Here is a 22,228-nt window from a genome sequence, read left to right as displayed (position 1 = left end):
ACTTCCCAGTGTAAACAACAAGGCAATTGAATACATAACTTTCTAAATTGATTTCTCCCTTATTGATGGTTCTAAATCCATGTTAACTTTAACAACAAAATTCTTTTAAAATTTAAAAAAAAAATCAACCTAATAACTTTCTTTTTACAACAGAGTTTCCCTTGTAAAATAGAGTATGAATAACAAGACAGAAGAGTTACGGGTTGCATATGTACAAATTTGTGATGCCAACAGCCATAGAATAATCTATATACAGTGTTGACATGTGTACCAGAAATCCAGCAAAGCGAATTCATCATGGTTGCTGGTAGATTCTTGATCCGTTTCAGATTCATCACCTGAAGGAAATGATGAAGAGATAAACAAGCACATTATAGTTTTTTTATCTCTAATCTTTTGTGCAAATATATCAGAAAGTTATTCTAATAACTGAGGAAATTGCAATTGAATGAAGGAATATTTGTTTCCTCTTTGTGGCTAAAGTCTTACCACCTGTGGCATTGCATTGCGTTAGGATCTGCACATGAAACTGGAAACGAAGTTGCGGAATCGATGTGCTTTAGCGTCGTATGCTTGTGTCAAGTTTGTTTGGCTTCTGGACATAGTTCCGTCGCTTGAATATCTTTTTCTCTTTCTCGATCGGAGCAATAAATCCTCGGTATCTAGCACGTAAGACACCTGGGAAGGAAAGGGGAAAGAAATAAGATACTGTGATCGAATAGGCAATTAAACTAAAAGTTCATTGGTGTGTACCTTAGATGAACTGCAAGATATCTTGCACTCCAAGCCGTTGATGACTTGAATCCCTTTCGTGGCTTTGCAAGTAGCAGAATACTCATCAGCACCGCTGTTTTTGCGCTTATTCCTGCAAAAGTTCATCCGGTAAAAACATTGGGTAATGTAAGAACTTAGGATTAGTGTTGATAATACTCACCTTCCCATGAAGACGCCTTGCAACCGCTTCCTGAGTGGCACACTTGAGAGAAAATCGTTGTACAAGTAAGATGAGAAGTTGGGATCAATTGCAACTGCCGTAACATCATGTTTTTCATGTCCATAGTCCATGAGTTGGATTGACAGTCGGGTTACATCTGAAGATTGCGAATACTGAAAGAAGAAAACATTTGCTTAACTAGGGATACAGCACGAAAAAGGTAATTAGAAGAAGACTACTGTTTGTATGTATTTTCCCTCTTTTGATAAAAAAGTGAATGCTGCTTAGTATGAAAGATGAAGCAAGGATGAAACTACAAGCGGAAATTTGTCCATAAAAGGGCTAAGAGATGGAGAAACTCACACTTTCAAATCTGTATATACTCTCATCGTGTAGAAGAACCCGGGCATTTTCATGATAAACAACATCAAAATGCCTCCCAGCTCGCCTTGATTTTTCATACAAGTAGAGATGGAGAAGTTTATTATTCATCTCATCTGAGACTATTGCCTGAAGCTGTAAACAAACAAAGACGTATATATACTTTAAAACAAAATGATACAATAGTTTGAGAGCCATCTATTAATATGTTAAAAAGATACCTGTTTAACAACTTTGTAGATTAGCTTGTCCAATGTAAAAAGTACATATGACTGGGTCCCAATAATGGAACGGCAATCATCTTCAAATTTGGTATTGTCAGCAGAACCATCAAGTAGATTGAATAGAGCACTCATAAATCTGCGAAGTGAAATATATTAAGCCTTCGCGCATAACCATCTGGAAACCCAAAATAACTGAGGAACATGTTTAAGTGACATTACTTAGCATATAAATCAGGATGGTTTGAATCTTTAGAATTTCTCCATTTATTTTCAGCAGCAGATGAGTTTGTCTTAGCAGAGAGTATCCTTTCATACAATATCTGCAGTGAAGATAGCACATTAGTCTACTATCTCATATATTGGAAAAAAGAATTAACTAAGGACTATCTGACCTGATGAAGCCGAAACAACACATAGAATGAATCATTTCCATAAAATATCTTCGAAGATTTTTCATGCTTATCATGTAATGCAGCGTGCACATGCCTAGCAAGAGGTTTCACAGTGTTAAGAAATCGTTCTGAATATGGTAATGATGTAATTTCCCCTTCAACATCATGTGCTTCAATCGTTCCTTCAGCCTCCCCTTCACTTTCAGCCTTGGGCTCCTCATCATCATGCTCTGCATCATCCTCTTCCTCATGATCTTCATGGGAGCATTCCTCCCCATTTCCAGATTCACTGCCAGATGCATCCTCACCAGCCTCTGATGCATTTTCACTGGCATCAGTGAATCGTTGAGGACTTTCTTCATCCTCATCATCAGCATTATTCTCACCAGCAGCATCACCACATCCAGGCCTGACTTGGTACTCTCTGCTAGTGGAAACGTCTTTCTGCTCAGCAGCTGCAATTATGGCAGTGTCTCCAAAAGCCACAAAATTATCCTCTTCAAAATCTCCAGTAGGTGACAATTCACCTTCTTCTCTTTCAATCTTAGAATTCCCAAGGGATGTAGGACTTTCAGTAGGCTTGAAACCTTTGCTACATTCAGCAGTGCCACCAGTATTTATAGATATAATTGGCCTTCCAGAGTGTCCACCCTAGTACATTAAGAGACATGATGGAATTCCAGATGAAATTGTCATCTCTAAGTAAAACATCAAAGTTCCCTTAACAGGGCAAACATCACTAGCATTCATGAATACACATGGCCAAGAAAACAATGTGTTCTAAAAGAGTGGTTTAGGTGGTCAAACAACAGGTGCATTATTTCAGGAAAGGGATGGTTAATGCGTTCGCCTTAACCACATATATCCCTTCAAGTTGTGCATCCTTCTGAAAATGCATATGACTGCTGTACATTACTCAGATTTAGGACTGAGTAACCAATGCAGATCAAAATATTTGACATGGCGACTTAACTTTTTTACACATGATCAATAGAAATATTGTGCCTAACTCGTAGTATCGTTGTCCAAGCGTTGATATTTGACACAAGTATAGAGGAGACAAATGTTGAGTATGAATATGAGAGGAAATCACGTAGATTGATTAATATTATACTGCAAAGATTGGCATATATTTTTGGTATCTGAAATTATAGATGCATTAAATTATGTAGAATTATAGATGCATTGATTTAAACATTATATTTTCATTACAGTTTGCTGCACAGATTTTATGTATTTTTATCAACATAATGATTTATAATATTTCTTAATATGGACAGCATGGACTACCACACATAATGATGTGGAGTACAGGCAAAGGATTTAATCATGATCAATTTAGAAGAACTCCGCCTATGATGAATAAACTCCATCATGATCGGCCCTAAGCCAGATAAATGAGGATTGCGTTAGGTTGCCAGATAGCATAAAACATAGACAAATGTTATGTATATATGGATAAATTTAGAGAAGGTGAAAGAGTCAAATTTGTAAGTCAGACAAGCCAGATCTGGCAGGTTCTTTTGGAAGAACAGAATTAGACCCTCAAGAGTTTGAAAAGTATGCATTCCTGTTGTATTCTTATATAATTTTTAAAATGCCAGAAACATCCCAGCAACCAAAATATATTGTTTGTCACCTGATTTAACTGTTATCATCATCAATTATGCCTAAAATTAAGGCAACATAATAATAGAGAAAAAAACGTTTCCAAAACATGGGCAATGCATCAGTCAATACTCTCTTTCAACTATAATGAGCAACATTTTTAGTTCCCAATTGAAGTAGGATAACAATTAATGTTTAATTTCAAATTCTGCTAACCCAGCTGAAAAAACTTTATATCATATCCAATAAATAACCATAAGGCACAGTGGTACCTTGGCAAAACATGGAGCATACTGTCATATTCATATGGCTAAGACCTTGGGAAAACATGGAGCATGCTGCCATATTCATATGGCTAAGTACAATATCATGATTCATGTAAACATCAATCATAAGCCATATATCATGACTCAAACAAGGACAAAAGATCAAAGTTATACCTCTGAAGAAGGTAAAGTTTCACTGGTTGCACGGGGTTCACCTTGTAGCTCTGTTCCAACATTAACAGTTCTCAAAGAAGCACCAGTAATCCCTACCAGATAAAAACCAGAAAGTAAGAAAAAGGTGAACAAAATGGAAAATTAAAATCTTTTGATAAACTAAAAGTAACACCAATGCCTGTTATATTCTCTTGATTTGATTGAGTATCAACTTCTTCAGCTCTATTTACAACATTGTTACTATCTGGCAACTCTTCTGAATGCCCATTTGGCAAAGTTCCTCGAGAAACTTCATCAATCATAGGAACGCTACTCTGCACAATTCCTTGATGTGGATTATTGATAAGAGTTTCACCACGCCAAATGGCACGATCTACATCATGAGAGCAATTTTCAGTAGCAATCATGTCTTCATTTAGTAAGCCAGTCCTGTCACAACCTGCTTGTTCATGTAGAATATTATTGCCAGTTTTAATTTGCTTCATAGCTCCAGGATTCCCATTGCTTTCAGCCAAATCTGCGATATTGGTTTTGACAGCACGACTCTTCAAGTTTATTTCTTGTCCATCTCCTACACCTTGATTTCGACTTGGAACACCCAACAGGGACTCCAAAAAAGTACTCCATAACTTCATGACTTTGTCCAACTGATCTGAAGATGTGCACACTTCTCCACTTGAATATTTTATGATTCGATATAAATCATCATGGACATCTACATCTGCATACTTAAATTCCATATTGGGAATAATTGGGTGCCTATTTTTGGCAGCAACAGCATGAAGAATGTCATCATCCTTCTTCATCTTGTCATTAATTTCTTTAATCTCAGCCAACAAAGCTATTCAAACAATAAACAAATAGATAAACAGGATTGGAGAAAAAAGAACAAAGAAAATGACATAGAAGGCTAGAATATATGCACTATCACTTTAATATGTTATGAGAACTTCTGTTGTTAATTATGTCTCTTAAAATACTCAAAAAGAACTGTAAACAAAATAAATGATCACATACTTTTTGTGCTCAAATTCTTTGAATCCTGTTGCTTGAAATAGAAACTGCGATGATCAAGTGACTTATGATAATTCTTGGCATATATCTCTGCCCATACTTTATTGAAATCTGACCGACACCTAGACCATTCCTCTTGCTTTTGCTTCAGACGAGTTAATATGACTGGCAATGCAAGACTAGCATTTTTCTGAATTACATCCATGACATCAAGACCATGGTCTCCATATAGCCGTTCAATACATCTCATATTCAAAGCTATTTAAGAGGGAGAAAAAAACAGAGAAATTCAAGTCAAAGAAAAGATAAGCATGTAGTCAACGTAATGCAGTAAAATGCTTAAATGAAACATAAACCACTTTTTAATAGGTGAAATCGCGATGTATACTAACAAGTAAGATGGTCTTCAATGCGTATAGGATTGGCAGGATCTTGCATCATTTCCAGCAGTTCCTCAACTCGCTTAGTGGTGGCATTCACCGATTCCAATAACATATCCATCTCAAATCTGCACGTGCATCAATAATAAAATAAAAGTTAATAAAGACCAAATATGAAATTAAAAGATGGTGCAAAGGATAAAATGCACTTATAATAGCAAGCCATTGTTAATAACCCCAAAAGAGACGCTGCAATAAAAGAAAAACAAAATTGGCAAGGATTTATGTCATTACCTATCATCTTCACATCTAAATAAGCTTTCTTCATATTGATTTTTTCTCATGTGCTTGAAAGAATAATCCTCACTTCCAGAAGTCACTGACACCCAATGATCATTTAATACCGACTCTCCTAGTTCTGCTCTGTGGCTAGTGGAGGGTATAGGATACTGGCAAGCAATAATCAAAGTATTCAACATTAAAATGAACTCAAATATGAATTACATAAATAAAAGTATACACATGCAAAATATTAGGGATAAAAATTACATTTTTTGGAAGAAGGCGGTAACTTGGAGTACAACATTGACAATCTGAGAGATCAAGCTCTGAAATTGGTTTCCATAAATTATATTTTTCTTTGTTTGAGCATAAAGTAGCCTTGTGTGAGATGCCTTTATCAACTCTTTCCCTTTCAGAGTTTCTCTCACTTTCATGATCTTTCTCCCGTTCAACAAGTTCTCGATCCCTTTCTCTGTCTCTATTCTCTATCTTAACTGGCCTAGCCATATGCCCTTCATTGAACAAGCTTATGGTTAGAATAATAATAAAACTGAAACAAAATACATGTATTTCAAAGTCCTGAATTTTATGGACATAAAAAAGTCCAGGAAAACAAAGAAATTATCAATTTCAACATATACTAGAAAGAAAAAGACCTTTGAACGTACTTTTGTTGAACACGCCTTCTAGAAATCCATCTGCAGAAAAATTTTGGGGTAGAAAACTCTGAAAGCCTAAATTACCAAAATATATTAATAAAAACAGATATCAAGTAGTTGGATGGCTGATATTAGAAGGATGTATAGGCACACACCTATATTCTCACAGTGGCCCAGAAATTCATTGAAACCTTCCATAAGCTCTGGATACTTCCCTAAGATGTCGCTAACCTGTAACAAGCATGGAGTTTTAGAATATATAACTTACTGTATCTTCAAACAGAAGACAATAAAAAATTACAAATATTGACAAAAATGTTAAGCATAATAGGATAGCCATAGAATTGTTGTCTTTCCAAAAATAGATTACTGTCTTAGGAACTTGCATTCTTTAGCAAAGAAAATTGAGACGTATATATATATATATATATATATATATATGCACAGCATGGGTACACAGTCCATTTGTAACCGAAAAAAGCTGCTAGAGAGCCACCTGTACTCCAAATCATAAAAGAATTTATTTGGTCCATTCTAGATTCTCTTTTACTGGATAACTACCATGAGCTTCAAGAAACACGAGGTAAATTTTGAAGGTAAGCATAACATAAAGGTTATTGCACTTGGGCGATATTGATTATTTACTAAGAGATCCTTCTAAATACATATATTTTTGTGAACTAAATCTGCTAATGCGGAGTGATGAAGCTATAACACAATAATGACGATAACTCTGGATATGGTACAAAAACTGGCTGCAAAAGGAGAGTTATTAAAAAAAAATATCACGATAGGAAGACATCAACTAGATTAAGATAATCTTTGATTAGTGAAGTTGAAATTCCCATGAGATGGGAGTTGGTATAATTATTTATTTTAGAAATCCATGTTTTTTTGTGCAGCTACAAAACCTACCAATTTAATAGAGATACCTTAAGTATCATATGTATTGGGATTATTTACCATTTTTTGCCTTAATAATTTTCTAATAGTTCACAATTTTCCCTTTTTGACACAATTCTGCCTATCTTATTTTACTATTTTTTATTTTATCCATTTTGGTTACTCGTTGAATGGAAGTTGAGATTCTCATCTCGATGATCAAGTTAAATCTTTACAAATCAAAATTGGGTCTTATCAACTAAAAAACCATAATTGCCTCATATACAAAAGTAGGAAGTGTTTTGCACATTTTCCCAATGTTGCATGGAAAGATTGATGAACAAAGGGCAGCCCGGTGTACGAAACTCCCGTCAATGTGGGGTCCCAGAGAAGGGTCGGACCACATTGGTCTATTGTACGCAACCTTACCTTATATTTTGCAAGAGATTGTTTCTATGACTTGAACTCGTGACCTCAAGGTCACATGGCAACAACTTTACCATTGCGCAAAGGCTCCCCTTCTAGAATACAAGCCTCTATGGAAAGCAAATCCTTGGTTAAATATTGTTAGGGATATACAACATCCATTGCCATCAATGAGGACAAGTAGTGTTTGACAATAGATGAGAGAACACGATAATTTAGATTTGGAAAGAGGAGAAAGGGATTAAAGTTTCATGAAATTATCGATGTAAAAACATCAAAACCCATAATTTTTGCCCAACTCCTATAAATTTAGTGTAACTCCCGACAATAAATCCATTCCTAATACTTCACTCCATGGAGGAACAACTCCATATGAACCCTACAATCTGTCATGATTATCTCATCACGTAAAACCAAAACTGACAAAAGGTAAAACAAATAATAAAAATACAACCACGGCCCAACTTTGGTGGACACAGAGACCACAATAATTCAAGTGACTGCTTGATGATTGAATTGGTCCCCGATGTGACATACAAGCAGAATTGGTCCAGGAAGAGAAGGTTGCACTAAAACTACGATGGGGAGAAAGCAACATTGTGATAGGAAGAAGTGGTGGAGAGAAGGGAAGGTAGAACCAAGATGGGGAATAGAATAGGTCTCGCGAGAGGAGCATTCTCGAGATAAACAAAGGTCTCTAGGATGGGATGGCAAAGGCAGGAAGAGGTTGCTTGGTCGATGGGAACTAATAGGAGGGTGTACTACTAGATCAAAAATAAACAGTGTTAGAAACATATTGATCACTATAAGCAGCAAAACTTGAGATGTATATATATATATATATATATATATATATATATATATATATATATACAAGAACTCCATATACTTCATAAATTTTATCATTATCCCTGCACATGAATGTTTTATATAACCTCTAGTATGTGGATTATATTTGTAACACATCATATTCTCAGCAACGTTGAGGTATTGTCCGCTTTGACTGATACAATTTTGTTCTACAGTGGAATACAACTCCAAGGTGAGGAGCCTCCCAGTGACCATTCCGGAACTACTTTACACAAATCACAATTAATTATGGAGTTCTTATAGAACCCAACCAATTCTACTAAAAGGTGCCTCGTTAACAAGAGTTGCCTTATACCCATGGCCCAGTCATATCTTTTTTCTTCTTTTATGTGTGTTTTGGTTCCTTCCTGCCCCCTGCGTCCTATATCACTGCCAAAAGGTACGCCTTGTTCAAGATCTCTGTCCGAGCAACCACTTCCCATCCTCCATAGACGGTGTTATCAATTTCTGTGGTGGGTAAAAGTTGTAATTTATCTTCTTAATGCACTCAGATGCCAAATATACATCTCTAGTTATTTTATTCACTACATGTCGAAAAGCCATTTTTTTGTAGTAGTTCAAAGGTCAACCATGATAACAGGTAGTTTAAATATTGAACCATAAAAACAAAAGAGAATAATAACAGGTTACAGCATTTGACACATTAATGCAAAATAAAGTTGATAAATTTCCCAGGCATTGCAATACTGGCATAGAGGCCATACATATGCTTGCTTCTTGAATCAATTGCTTACCAGATTCTTTAGCTCTGTTCTAGTTACTATTTCTTGGCTGTATATGTGAAGGCATTTCAAAAATTCCTGGTAGGTGTCAGGATGCAACTTTTCCTTCACTTTTTCGCAGAAATTAAATTCTCGAGTATATACACCTGCCACATATCAGTTGAATATTAAATAAGATGCAACAAGATGTAGCATTTACACCAGTAAGTATATATAGACATATAATTAGACAACTGACAGATATCCAGCTAATAGAAAAAATAAGCAAGTAATTTTGATGAGCATGGCAAAATTGTCATTCTACAGTTGAACCTAATGTAGGGAATTGGCCAGGCAGGATTTTTAACCCAAAAGCAACCCCAACTTGATCGTATATTCTCAACTTCTAAATCCAAGTCTAATTGAACAGGGTTTAACCAAATCTAAGCAAATGGAGTATACTCCAGCAAACTATCAAATATCAACTCCATCCAGATAGACATGTCATGATGTCACCTACACAACACTGCATTATTCCAATTTTCTGCATAATTTTGTCCAGTAAACATTTCACATTCCATTACACTAGATAAAGTAAAATACCTTCAAGCAACCCAATTTTTATTATCATTTTCATTAGTATTTAATAATAAATGAATGAATCATTATTTTAGTTTCTAGTATAGAACTAGACATCTTTTTGCAAATATGGAAAATTTGATATTTCAGATTTGGCTGAGTCACTGTACAGTCCAGGTTTGGCAGCAGGAAGCTTTAACTGAAGCCTGTCTACAATCTAAAAGAATATAGCTCTAATCTCGAAAGAGTGTGGTACATCATGCTACAGCAAGCCTTAGACTTTGGAAAAGTCAATTTCCCTCGAAAGGCATACTTTTTTACTGATTAAGGCAAAAAGTAACAAGATAGACCAGTTGTAAACAATCAGATTTTCCTAGAGAAAAAGAAAGCAGGGAGAAAAACAAGGCCTTAATCAGAACAAATTAGCTTTATCACACAAGCTGCACAAGTAGAAGAAACATGGTGAGCATGGCATCATTAAAACATAACAACAAGTTAAAACACAATTTACAATCCATAATAATCTACAAGTTCAGTCAACGACAAATGTCTGGAGGGGCATGGTTAACAATATTGCATGAGCATGGATGTTGAAAATGGAAAATTTATATCAATGCATTAACTATGCAAGCTAAGAAAATTATTGTCAATGCATCAAATACGCAAGCATAAGAAAATTAACCAAATTAAACATCTGAATCGACTGGACAATGATATGAGACTTACTCTTCAAAGCATTTTTATCATCAAATGTTGAAGATGAAATGCCATAAATGCCAGGGCCATCAGCTCCTTGGTGCATCGGCTCAGCAGTAGAATCATCAGTTATTCGAGGAGAAAGTTTACGCCTATGCTGTGCATTATCTAAATCACCACTATCTAGCTCCAAGTCCTCATCTCGTTCATGATCTTTCCTGTCACTATCATCCTTCCTATCTTTTTCTCTATTTGGATGTCTTCTTTTTCTATCGTGCTCTATATCAGGGCGATCGACACTAAAGTTGCGGTCAGCATGTACCAAATGAGCTCTGTCCCTCTAGAAACCAAGATGAACTTAATTTAGTATAATAATCAACAATAATAAATTAATATCTAATTCTTTTAGAAAAATTTGCACCAACACCAAAAGTGCAAGTTTTAATTAGTATTCACTTTTTTTAGCCACAAAAAGAAAGACTTTAAAAAGACTTCCAGAAATGAATAAATCAGCTTAATAGGAAAATACAGGGTACCTTATCCACATGAAAATGCCTTACTGCAGGCATCATAGAGCTCCTGTCATCTCGACGTGGAAAAGCTCGACCAGCATGTCCATGATGCAGCGGAGCATATGTTGCTGAGGTATCAGGCAAAAAGTGTGTGAATTCCTCAAGCAAATCTTGATGATTTTGAAAGAGGCCTGCTACCTGGTAATATCAGTCAATATGTTCAAATCACACTTAGTTGTAGTCACAAAGTACAGTGCTAATTATGAGAATAATACCTCTTCATAGACCTCATGGATTGACTTATTCTCCCTACGGTACATATTCAGGATATCTAAGAAGGACTTGTAAACATGTTCATCATTCTCAAAACGATTCTGCAACAGAAGAAATGCATTAAGGTAGTTGGTTTAATTGTTATACTTCTAGAATAACCATTAGTTGCATCTGTACCTTGATTTTATTAACAAAATCAATTGCCTCCTCAAACTCAATTGGTTTCTTTTCTTCTGGTAGCTTAATCTCATATCCCTTTGGTAAGAAGGTGTTAAACCCCAGGATCAAATCCCGGTGCCCCTTAAATAACTCCTTCACCCTCATAATTACTCCATTTGTATCAATCCTGCAAAGGGTCCACAGTAAAATACACATGTACTTAACCATGTAATAAGGCAAGGTGAGGGAAAAGAAAATTAAACCATAAGGATAAAGAGCAGACCTCTGGCTCTTGAAGTCCTTCATGACCTCAAGAAATTCATCATATTTTTCTCTTTTGTCCTGAAATATATCCTTCACGGCCTTCAGATAGGCAAGGGCATCATTGGTCGTAAGCTTGGGTGTAGTACCAACAGCTGCTGGTGCTGGCGCCATATGGGTTTGCCCAGACCTGTAGAAGAACACCAAAATCCTTCTAAATCTAACAGATCTAAGCCCACCTCGCACCCTTCCTAAATCAAAAGCGACAATGACCAAAAGGGCGACGAAAATACAGGAGGCAATCAGTAAAATGGAAGATAAATATTTTTGTTCTTCTCCTTTCAAGATCACCAACAATTTATGCATATGGATTGTCAAACCTGAACAAAGATCGTGAAAGGATGGTTGTCACGGAGACACTTATCATAACAAGATGAACAAGGTTGAAATAAACCTACTTGCATAGAAAAGGACTCACTTTTCCTGCGTATCCAACCTTCTCATAGAATAAAGTTCTAAAAATTTCAAAACGTCCTTGATATAAAAAATATCGGACAAAAATTGAAACTATCAGATACAGTATCAAGCTTATAGCCAACGAGACGAACCAACCATACGACGAACAAACTAGACTTATCTCACAACAAAAAATCGCAGAAACATAATCAATCCACGCGCTAGCGACGTGGAGAACTAGAAGAAACTCACGGATCCGCTCGAGAAACGGTCGGTCGCTTCAGCTGGGAACCCATACAAGCCTCCTCCCGCAGCCCTTTCATTCAGCCATGAAACGACCGACAAAACCAAAAAGGAGCACGCACACAAAAATCCCCCTTCTTCTGTACCCTATTCCGTCGATAAGCCGCCTATCGGACCCGGAACCAAGGCGATCCTCGATCTTCCTCCTTTCACGGCTCCAATTCCGATAGAACCGATACGAGAGCAGGAATTCAAAGGGATCAAGGCGAAGAAACCTCCCAAGACAACAAAAGCGCGCGCCGTGAGACCAGCAAGGAGAGACGGAGAGGGAGACGGCCTCTCCGTCGTCGCTATCTCCCGAGATGTAGAGGAAGGAGAAGAAGCAAGCGGGGAAACGGAAGAAAGGGCTCGAAACCAAAACAACACAAGGAGATACGAAGAGGTGAGAGCTCCCTTATATATACGGCGAATTACCGTAACCACCTCCAGTGTTACTCTGTTTCTCGTGACCGTTAGATCGACAATCGACCGTGATAACGTGATCGATGTAGGGTGGGAGTGGGAGGCTTTCTCGTATTATCATACCGCAGAGGTTAACTTACCGTCCTTAATAGTATTTGGAAGAATAAAAGGAAAATATTAAATCTAAATGCATTTTTTATATCCGGCTTTTATTATATCCTTGACTTGGACTTGAATTTTTTTTTTCCAACTTTAAATATTTTATAAATTAATTTTTTAAATAAGACTCATAAATCCTGAATTCTATTTATACTTTATACAAAGTTTATACGATTATACGTACGCTATGTTTAGCGGCCACTAAATTACTAAAAACGGAAGCCACTAAATAGAACAAATTAAATTCAAATTAATCAATTTTTTTTATAAATCAAATCGATTAAATTTTATCATTAAAATTAAATTAATATAAAATTCATTAATTCAAATTCATTAAATTTTATAGCAATAGATTAATATGGATTCAGTTTAATTAGTTTAATTGAAATAATTTAAAATAAATTAATTAATCCTAAATTGAATGGATGAATTATTTTGATTTAATTTATATTTTACTAATCTTATAGGACTAAATTAATCGATTATTTTGATTTGATTATTTTGATATTTACGATTAATCTATAGTAAATTAGTGCAAACTAATTATTATTATTGAAAATAAATTTATGAATCATTTTTTTTTCTTATACGTTCTTGTGTTTAAAAGAACAAATTGTTAGTAAGGATTAAAAAAATCAAATGAGAGATTTTTTTTTTATTTACCATTTTGATTTTATCTAAATTATTTTCTCAAAACAATATTCTTAAGTAAGTACTAGACGACTTTGTGAGTGTTACAACTCGACTATTTTTTTTTCTTACACGTGTTTTGATTAGAATAAGATGTCAAGTTGAGTGGGATAATTAATAGAGCTACACAATTTATAGGGTGGAGTGAATAAATTTAAGCTCATTTATTTTGATTAGACGAAGCATTTGGTTAAAAACTAAATCGATCTAATCGAATAAATTGAAATTAAATTAATTAATTTTTATAAATCAAATTATCAAACTTTAGTGTAAAAATTATCAAGCATTTGTTTAGAGAGTTTTGATTGTTTTTAAGTTGATTTATCACCAAATTGGAAAGTTTCGGCGTCGGGCTACCGATGCCTTCGTGGCGTCGGCACAATCGGTGCGGGCAGGTTGAGTGTTGTTGGAGTCGAAGTTGGTGTCTTCGCATGTTTTTTCGTATTGTACCTCCTTCGATGTTATTTTTTTTGGTGATGGAATTAAAGATATAGAACAAGTTGTAACCCAACAAATTTAAGATGGAAATATAATTAAGATAGTAAAAAGAAAGGAACATCTTGATTTTTACGATCCATTACACATTAAAAGTATGGTGTCTTCCCTCTTCTATACTTAACATTCTTACTTTGTTAAACATTGAGTCGAAGTTCTTTCATCTATTTTATGTTTTTTAGATTGTTTTTCTCTTCCTTCAATTTATCGTGGATTCATAAAATATTCTTTTTGTTTAGATTCACATCACTTGCTCATCGACGGAGCAGGTGCGGGAGGTATCACTGCCGACGAAAGCGTAGCTGGAGCTAGCATCAGCAAGGGAGTGATCGGAGGTGGAGGAACTGGCAGCGACGATAGTACTCCATTTCCGATGTTGATTGGTGTATATAAATAAGATCCAAAGGTTGGCATCTAATGCGTATGTGATGTGTGATGCAGCAACCTCATTGATAAATCACGTCCCAAAAGTCAAGAGTCAAGTGAAGATCAAAGCTCATGCTCATCTAACAGTACGAGTCAAAATAGCTCAAAAGAAAATGACTCCACCACGGTAGAGCTTGGGTAAGCCCAGACATCATATTGGCCTCAGACACCATCTCGATCCTAGACGTCATCTTGGTTCTAGACGTCATCTCGGTCTCAGACGTCATCTCGACCTCAGATGTCATTTCGGTCACAGATGTCATCTCGGCCCTAGACATTATCTGGGTCCCAAACGTCATCTCGCCCTCGATGCCATCTCAGTCTCAAATGTCATCTCGACCCCAAGCTCTATCTCGGTCCCAAATGTCATGTCGACCTCAGACGTCATCTCGGTTCCTAGACGTCATCTCAGGTTCAGACGTCATCTCGGTCTCAGACGCTATCTCGATCTCAAACGTCATATTGGCTTCAGACATCATTTTTACTCTGACTCGTGTCCCAATTTCGCACATCCTTAGGCTCTTTCCCTATCTTAAGTACGAGTCTATGTCTTTCGTGACCCTTAAACAGGAGTTGTGAATATTCTTGAGACACGCAGCAACTTAAAAATAAAAAAGCGGTTACGAGATTGTTAGATCTGATTCCCTCGGATACCCTCCTATTTGCACATAATGCTAAAAAGAAACGGAAGCAATCAACGACTATCAAATCTGATTTCCTCATATACTCCCATAATGATGTCGCTTTTGTCGACATAAAGATGCTCTCCTGATGGTTATATAAACCCTAGAAGAGGTACATCTAAAAAGGAGTTTTTTCTCTTCTTCTGCTTCTCTTTCTTAGACAACCATATTTTCTTTTGAATAACCCTAACTTGAGTGTTGGAGTAGTCGCTTCAGACTCCTGCTAAAGTGTATTTCAGGTTCTCTTCATTTTCTCCGACAGAGTCTTCTGAATGTCGTGCACATCGAATCATTCGTTGACTAATGACTTAACCATTCATGGTATTTAGTCGGAACAACATCAAAAAGATGATTGGTTGGTTGGATGCTTGGAGGATGGATTTTAAGGATGCTTGAACAACTCCAACAAATTATCATTCAAATAGTCCACCTCACATATCAATCATCATCTATGCTCTTGAGAATACAAGTGCCTTTAATACCACTAAATAACTAATATAAGTTAGGGATCAATTTGTGATGTCCAAGATTCATTTTTTAGATTCATATCCAATGTTTTGAAAGATCGATATAGGGATTTAGAAAGGCGATCGATCTATATGATAGTACATGGTCTAGAGATCGAGTACATATGAAACCTACTCGGATAAGTATAGTATTTGAGTATCAACGAGGGAGGAGGGAACGAACTTCTCCTTTTTTGGGCAACTTTATTCTTTGCTTAAAAGAATAAGCAAAAAAATCCACTAATTACTATTTTTTTAAAATAAAACCTCATGCATGGCTTTAGGTGCCCGTTTTCTACAAGTGGCCGCCGCCGCGCATCCTCATGCTCCTCCTCAGGCTTGCGGCCGCCGCCGTCACTGGCGTCGCGGCGCTGCTCTCTGTACGCCGGTACCACCGGGAGCGAGCCATCGCTGCCCTCCGCCGCGATCTACGCGACGCGCTCCTCCTCCTGGACGACCCGCCGGCGGTGCTGGTCGCCGGGTTCCGGGCCCACGGCAAGAGCTCGTTCGTCAACACCGCGTGCCGCGTCCTCTCCGGCGAGTCCGGCCAGCTGATCCTCCGGGCCCAGACGGCCCCCGGGGGCGGCGCCACTCTCGAACGCCGCGTCGTACGGGCTCCCGTGGCAAGGCCCCCCGAAGGCGAAGGCGGCGAGGAGGAGGAGGAGGAGGATGCCGACGACGGTGCGGTGGTGGATTTGGTGGACGCACCGCCGTTTCCTGAGCCACGGAGGCTGACCGATGCTGACGTGGAGGCGGCGCTCGCCGGCGCCCCGACGGCGGAGTGCGTGGTGCTGGTGCTGCGCTGCGGCGGGTCGTCGAAGCAGCGCCACGTGGCGGTCAAAAAACTTGCTGAGGTGGCTAACGCCATCCGCCAACGTGGTAGGTTCCAAATAGACCGAACCGTGACCAGAATTAGTCCGGTCCGGTTCGACTTTGATTTTGGTTTCAGATAATAGGGGACGGATAAGGAGCAAATACTCAAATACGCCCCTGATATTGTAAAAATCTTAAATAGGACCATCCAAAATGCTCTTTGTTTGGTGCTATATGAGAAGAAAATACTATTTTTAGTGCAATCAGTGAACTAACTTTCGATAAATGTCGATAGGGTTGCAGTTTGTGGTTGTGCTAACCCGAAAGAACAACCTAAAGAGCAAGAGTGAAGCCTCCAAGCTCCGTCGAAAGGTCGTTGCTCGAGCTCAAATCGATTGTGTCTACTTCCTCGAGAACTATATAGTAGACGAAATGCTCAACTTCAAAAGACCTTGGAGCACAAAGAATCAATTTGAGACGCATTTCACAACGCTAGTGATCATGAGGCAATGTGTGGAATTCGTCAAGGTACACCGAAGTAATAACTCCTTGAGAAGTAAAAAAATTGAGAACAATGTAATCATCAAGTGATGAAAATGTTTATGGAATCAAATGTATGGTTTTAAAGATACTGTAATATGCGATAAAACTTTTTTTTTTAATTTTAAAATATATGATATTTCGTAGAGCTTAGAGAGATATGAATAGTGCTTATAAATAGAGCTGTAAATGAATTGAGTATTCATGAATAAATTTGATGTTTGATTTGATAATTTTATTTATATTCGTTCAAATACACACGAAATTAATTAAATGAGTAAACTTAATAATTTATTAAATTAAATGAATAAACTTGATTACATATGTGTTTAACTTGTTAACGTTTGTGAATAAACATTCATGAATAATATTCATAATAAAAATTTTATTAACATACTAAATAAATAAATATAAATAAATAAATTTGTATTATTAAACTCAATAACTAATCAAATTTAAAATAATAATTAAACAAAATTAAATTGATAGCTCGATGACATCTAAATGAACCAAGTTCAAGTTAAATTTAACCAAACTCAAGTTCATAAAAAAGAAATCAAACTAAACTTGAATAATCATTTTAACATCTTAGTTCATTTTAAACTCGGTTTGACTTGCTTGAATTTGACTTGAATCTGAAACCCTAAACTCAAATCCGAACCTAACAAACCCGAATAATTATAGAAAAAACTTTTTTTACTATTTTCTCTAAAAATTATTCATTTTATCTTAATATTTTATCATTATCATACTAATATTACATAAAATATCTTAATTTTTAAAATAAAATTTGATTTAACTCTCAAAAAAATCCACTACACCTTAAATCTGGGTCAACTCGAACCTGATCTAAATTCAATTCGAATTTAATCTAATCCAAAACCTTCAATCCCAAACTCGAAAACCTTCAATCCTAACTTAATTTTTTTTGAGTTGAGATCGGGTTGACAGATTGAATCCATTTTTGATACCCTTCCATATCTATATTCACAATTTTCTTTATTTATATCGCTAGTTGCACCCACTATCATACTCGTATGGATAAAATTAGAGGTGAATAAAAATTTGATTTAACCGAATAAATTGACTAAACCGATCGAATTTAAAAATTTGATTCGGTTATTTTAAAATTTTAATTATTTTTTCTAAAAAAATTAATTAATTCGGTTCGATTTAGATTTTAAAATTTCTTATTCGGGTAAATCTTAATAAACTAAATTAATCAAAATAAAAAAAATTAATCGATAATTTATAAATTTTTAAAAAATAAATAAATTTATAAAATTCTTAATTTGGTTCGATTAGATTACTAACTAATTAATAAAATTTTCATAATATTTAAAAAATTTAATTATTTTATTTAATTTGATTGAAAATTAAATTAATCAATATTTTATCGGTTCGATTTGTTCGATTTTTATTTGAAAATTTGACGATTTTAGTTTAGTTCAAAAAAATTTAGTTTTAATTCAATTTTAATTAATTTGATTCAATTTTAATTAATACTCAATTCTAAATAAAATTTTTACTAAGTTAAATTTTCTCGTTTTATATTTTATACTTAGTTCATATTTTAAAGTTGAATAAGATGGATAATTTGGACAATTGACTGCTATTTTTGCTATCTTATAAAAATTTAGTAGAATATGAATAGAAAAAAGATTTCTTTTCCTTTTTTATTGGAAAGAAAAAGAGTCGACCATGAATCGGTGAAATGGTCGTCTGCCAAATTTAGGTTAAAAAAATTTCATAGATTGCGCGGCAAAGGCGCGCGTTGACCATGGTTGATTTAAACTCCTGTAAAGAATTTCAAAATGGGACCTACATTTAGAATTATCAAATTGAGGCCCATCCGACGTTATCCATTAGAAAAGTGTGTGGTCAGATTTCCAATACTACAAGGGTAAGAATGTAGTTTTTAAAACTTTCAGGGTAAACCTAAAAGTTATGAAAATTGTAAGGGTGTCAATGAAATTTTTCTCGTCTTCTTTGAAATCGCGAGGGTTGTCCGTCCATGTCTTCCTCCTCCGAACGAATAAGGTCAAGTTTCCGATTCTTGCGCTGATTCACCGGCATCGCGCGACTCCTTGAATCCTACCCGTTCTACGCTGTTGTAGATCTCAATTCCTTCTTCCCTTTCGCCAATCTGATTCAAGTTTTTCTTCCCCAATCGTGGTGAGCGTATGCTAGCAAAGTTGCTTCTTTTTCAAACATTTGCTAAGGATTTGTTATTGTCGTTGTTGTTGTTACGAATTAATGGTGGGAAATTTATGGTTTAGTGTTGCGTGCTGGTAAAGCTTCCGTCTTGATTCGTTTCTCGTGCTTCTCGATCGACGATACCGTCATTTGCCGTGAGCTCGCAGTCGGAGAGGCTCGCCAAGCTGGATTCTCGAAGTCCTCCCCCCAAGCGGCCGCTGCCGGTGACATCCACCGTGAATCGGCCGCTGTCCCCGCGGAACTTGTCTCCCAAGAACAACACCCCTCGCCTCAACACCTCCCGGTCTTTGAACTCCATCCCGGAGTCCACTCCGCTTCCGGACTCTCCCTCGTCCTTCCCTCCGCCGTCTTCTCACATCGTCAACCAGAAGCCGCAAGGCCCACGCCTCCTCGACGGCGTGCCTCCGAGCGATGCCGGTGAACCGGTCGCCGAAAATGGAACCCGCAGCGATACTGGTGACGTTCACGGGCAGGAGATCGAAGGGGAACAGAAACCTGGTGCTTCAACAGCGGAACTTCTGGAAGAGAAGCCTGAAGACACACATGTGGATGATGGGCCTGTAGAATCAGATGAATTGGCTAAACCCGGCTCTGTCGATTTTGGAAAAGATAAGGAGATTAACAATTTATTCAATCCCAATTTCTCAGTTAATAAGCTCGACAGAAGTCGTGATTCTGCGATCTGGAAACCTTCTACTCCTTCAGGGGAGTATTTTGATGCCTTCGAAGGTATGCTGTCATACCCACATTCTTTTGGTTTCAGATGTCAAGCATGAGTGCCTAGATAACAGCTTATAGTTTCAGTCATTTGTTCTAGATTGAATATACTTAAACTTTTGACCCACAGAAGTGAAGATAGAGCACTTATTTTTAACTTTTTCAACATAAACAGATTATTGCAATAGGTCCATACTTCTCTATGGTTTTGTTGGCACCACAGTGTAGAGGTTGGGATACCACTGGAGGACTGAATTGCTCTTTTATCTGCAGTTACTGATAGAGATGACTCCAGGGACTGTCTGAAAGATGTTAATGTTCTGATCCCTAAATTATCTTGCTGTAGTATATCTGTGCCTACTGTTTTGTTAGGAATAGTTTTAGTGGCTGATCCAAGAATGCTATCTTACTTTTCTGATGGACAACTATTCTTGTAAAGAGCTTCATCTAGCATTGTTCCACCATGAAAGTTATTCAATCACTTCAGTTCTGTTTATCCATTGTACCATTGTCATCATATGGAAGCTGATCATTGTTCTGGTTTTACTACCTGGCTCTGTGTGACACCTCTAGGATCTGTCAATTTATACAAATATCTGATCTGTTAAAACTCTTCAGACATACTTTGCTTATCTGATCTCAGTCTTGATTCTTCATACCATGCAACTACTTCAATTTATATATTCTGTTTATTTATATGACAGTCTATTATGTCCAGAAGTCCTGTTTTATTCCTTGGTGTGGTGCAGAGTTATCCAGTTGCGGTACTTCACGATCTTACAGTTGGAAAGCTGAAGAACTGCGTGACTTGAAGCTGAATACATTGTTGGAAGTAGAGAGACGCAAGCAAGCTGAAGAAGAAACTGAGGCCTTGCAAAACCAATGGCGGATGCTGAGTCACCATTTGTCGCTCGTGGGATTGAAGCTTCCTGCTCCTCCAACTTCTACTGGTGATGTAATCGAACAACCGAACATGAATCCTGCGGAGGATTTGTGCCAACAGATTGAGGTTTCTCGCATTGTGGCTGATGCTGTAGGGAGGGCCATTACTTGTGCCGAGGCTGAAATGGCTATGCAACCTTTGGTCCAGTCCAAGAACTTTGAGATTGCTAGGCTGCAGGATCGGCTCCAGTATTATGAAACTGCAAACAGGGAGATGTCTCAGAGAAACCAAGAAGCATTAGGTGAGCATATCAAACTTGATCAATTGCCATTTCATTTATTGTTTCCAGAATCTCACTTAAAAAACAAATAGTTGCTGTTGTTCTTCCTTCACTTTTAGTCTTGATCAGAATACAATTTTGAACTTATGCCTATGTCAAGAACAGTTATCACAGTTAAGAAAGATAATTCTCACCCCTAAGCAGTTTACCAAATGAGGAACCATTTACAAGTTGAAAAGAACTGCATTGGGAAATATTTGGTAGATAAAATGACTAATCACAAGACAAAAATTAGAATTCTGTTGTTCCTATCTCAAAGTCATACATTCTTAATTCGTTGAGAGCTAACTTCACACCATGCTTTAATAGTTTTGCACTACAAGTTCAGAAAGGGTTAGACATAATTTTCAAGTAGAAGCAAAGAGAGGAATTTAGTTTAGGAGGCCAGTTATTCTCAATCCATTTAATATAATGCTGACATTTGGGATCATATCCATACAATCTCTGAAGCTACTCGTTCTTAGTTTGATGTTCTCTATTCCTTAACATCCTTCTACAAAACAACAGTGGGGTATGTTTCTGGTGCAGAATTGGCACGCCGCCGCCGTAGCAAGCGCAAGAGGAAGCAGAGGTGGATTTGGTCCTCAATTGCCCTGGCTGTGGTCCTTGGCGTCGTTGCTATTGCATGGCCGTGCCGTACTGTTTCAAGGTCTGCTGCAGGCAAAGGCGATGCTACAAAAGAAGATACTTCAATTTAGTCGCGGCTTCCACTCTCGGAACTGAACTTTGTTGATCACCTCAGTTATACACACATCTCTTTCTTTCTTTCTTTCTTTTTTCTATATTTCCAGTGGCCACCATTTCCATGTCTAGCAGATCAGTTGTGCTTTGGAGTTCTTGATCCTTGCAAAGAATTTTGGTTCAAATGCAGATGGCCATTTCAATGAATGGGAGATTTGAAAATAACCTCTAGCAAAGCAAGGTA

At 36.9% G+C, this 22,228-nt stretch overlaps 3 protein-coding genes across 12 annotated transcripts; 2 read left to right on the top strand and 1 right to left on the bottom strand.

Annotated features, from left to right (window-relative positions):
- Positions 1 to 190: 190 nt before the first annotated feature.
- LOC141813095 (paired amphipathic helix protein Sin3-like 3) lies at positions 191 to 12,780 on the bottom strand. 10 transcript variants are annotated; one of them, XM_074700997.1, is made up of 24 exons: positions 12,382 to 12,780; positions 11,696 to 11,863; positions 11,431 to 11,599; positions 11,256 to 11,354; positions 11,005 to 11,178; positions 10,499 to 10,808; positions 9,227 to 9,360; positions 6,470 to 6,545; positions 6,312 to 6,389; positions 5,923 to 6,167; positions 5,668 to 5,822; positions 5,386 to 5,501; positions 4,997 to 5,251; positions 4,419 to 4,820; positions 4,152 to 4,352; positions 3,980 to 4,071; positions 1,932 to 2,582; positions 1,759 to 1,859; positions 1,537 to 1,675; positions 1,298 to 1,450; positions 935 to 1,107; positions 754 to 865; positions 493 to 678; positions 197 to 338 (listed from the first exon to the last, which is right to left on the bottom strand). In XM_074700997.1, exons 1-23 carry the CDS (start codon positions 12,450 to 12,452, stop codon positions 511 to 513), a joined length of 4,242 nt encoding a protein of 1,413 aa, XP_074557098.1. In that variant the 5' UTR covers positions 12,453 to 12,780; the 3' UTR covers positions 197 to 338; positions 493 to 510. The 10 variants fall into 10 exon arrangements, with proteins under 10 accessions (XP_074557089.1, XP_074557098.1, XP_074557088.1 ...); XM_074700988.1 differs by having other exon boundaries at positions 191 to 338; positions 490 to 678; positions 4,152 to 4,820; XM_074700987.1 differs by having other exon boundaries at positions 4,152 to 4,820.
- A 3,333-nt stretch (positions 12,781 to 16,113) lies between these two features.
- LOC141813582 (uncharacterized) lies at positions 16,114 to 17,197 on the top strand. The gene is made up of 2 exons (XM_074701544.1): positions 16,114 to 16,672; positions 16,902 to 17,197. The coding sequence occupies exons 1-2, from the start codon at positions 16,117 to 16,119 to the stop codon at positions 17,195 to 17,197; spliced, it is 852 nt and encodes a 283-aa protein (XP_074557645.1). The 5' UTR covers positions 16,114 to 16,116.
- A 2,132-nt stretch (positions 17,198 to 19,329) lies between these two features.
- LOC141813580 (uncharacterized) lies at positions 19,330 to 22,001 on the top strand. Its single transcript, XM_074701543.1, has 4 exons — positions 19,330 to 19,419; positions 19,510 to 20,092; positions 20,830 to 21,264; positions 21,832 to 22,001. Exons 1-4 carry the CDS (start codon positions 19,330 to 19,332, stop codon positions 21,999 to 22,001), a joined length of 1,278 nt encoding a protein of 425 aa, XP_074557644.1.
- Positions 22,002 to 22,228: the final 227 nt, after the last annotated feature.

This window comes from Curcuma longa, chromosome 20 (genome assembly GCF_044706935.1).
Source record: "Curcuma longa cultivar G26 ecotype Majalengka, Jawa Barat chromosome 20, ITB_CL_G26_1.1, whole genome shotgun sequence".
In the NCBI taxonomy this organism is placed as follows: domain Eukaryota; kingdom Viridiplantae; phylum Streptophyta; class Magnoliopsida; order Zingiberales; family Zingiberaceae; genus Curcuma; species Curcuma longa.
Note: the sequence above shows the minus strand (reverse complement) of the source record. Positions and strands in the feature narration are given on the sequence as shown.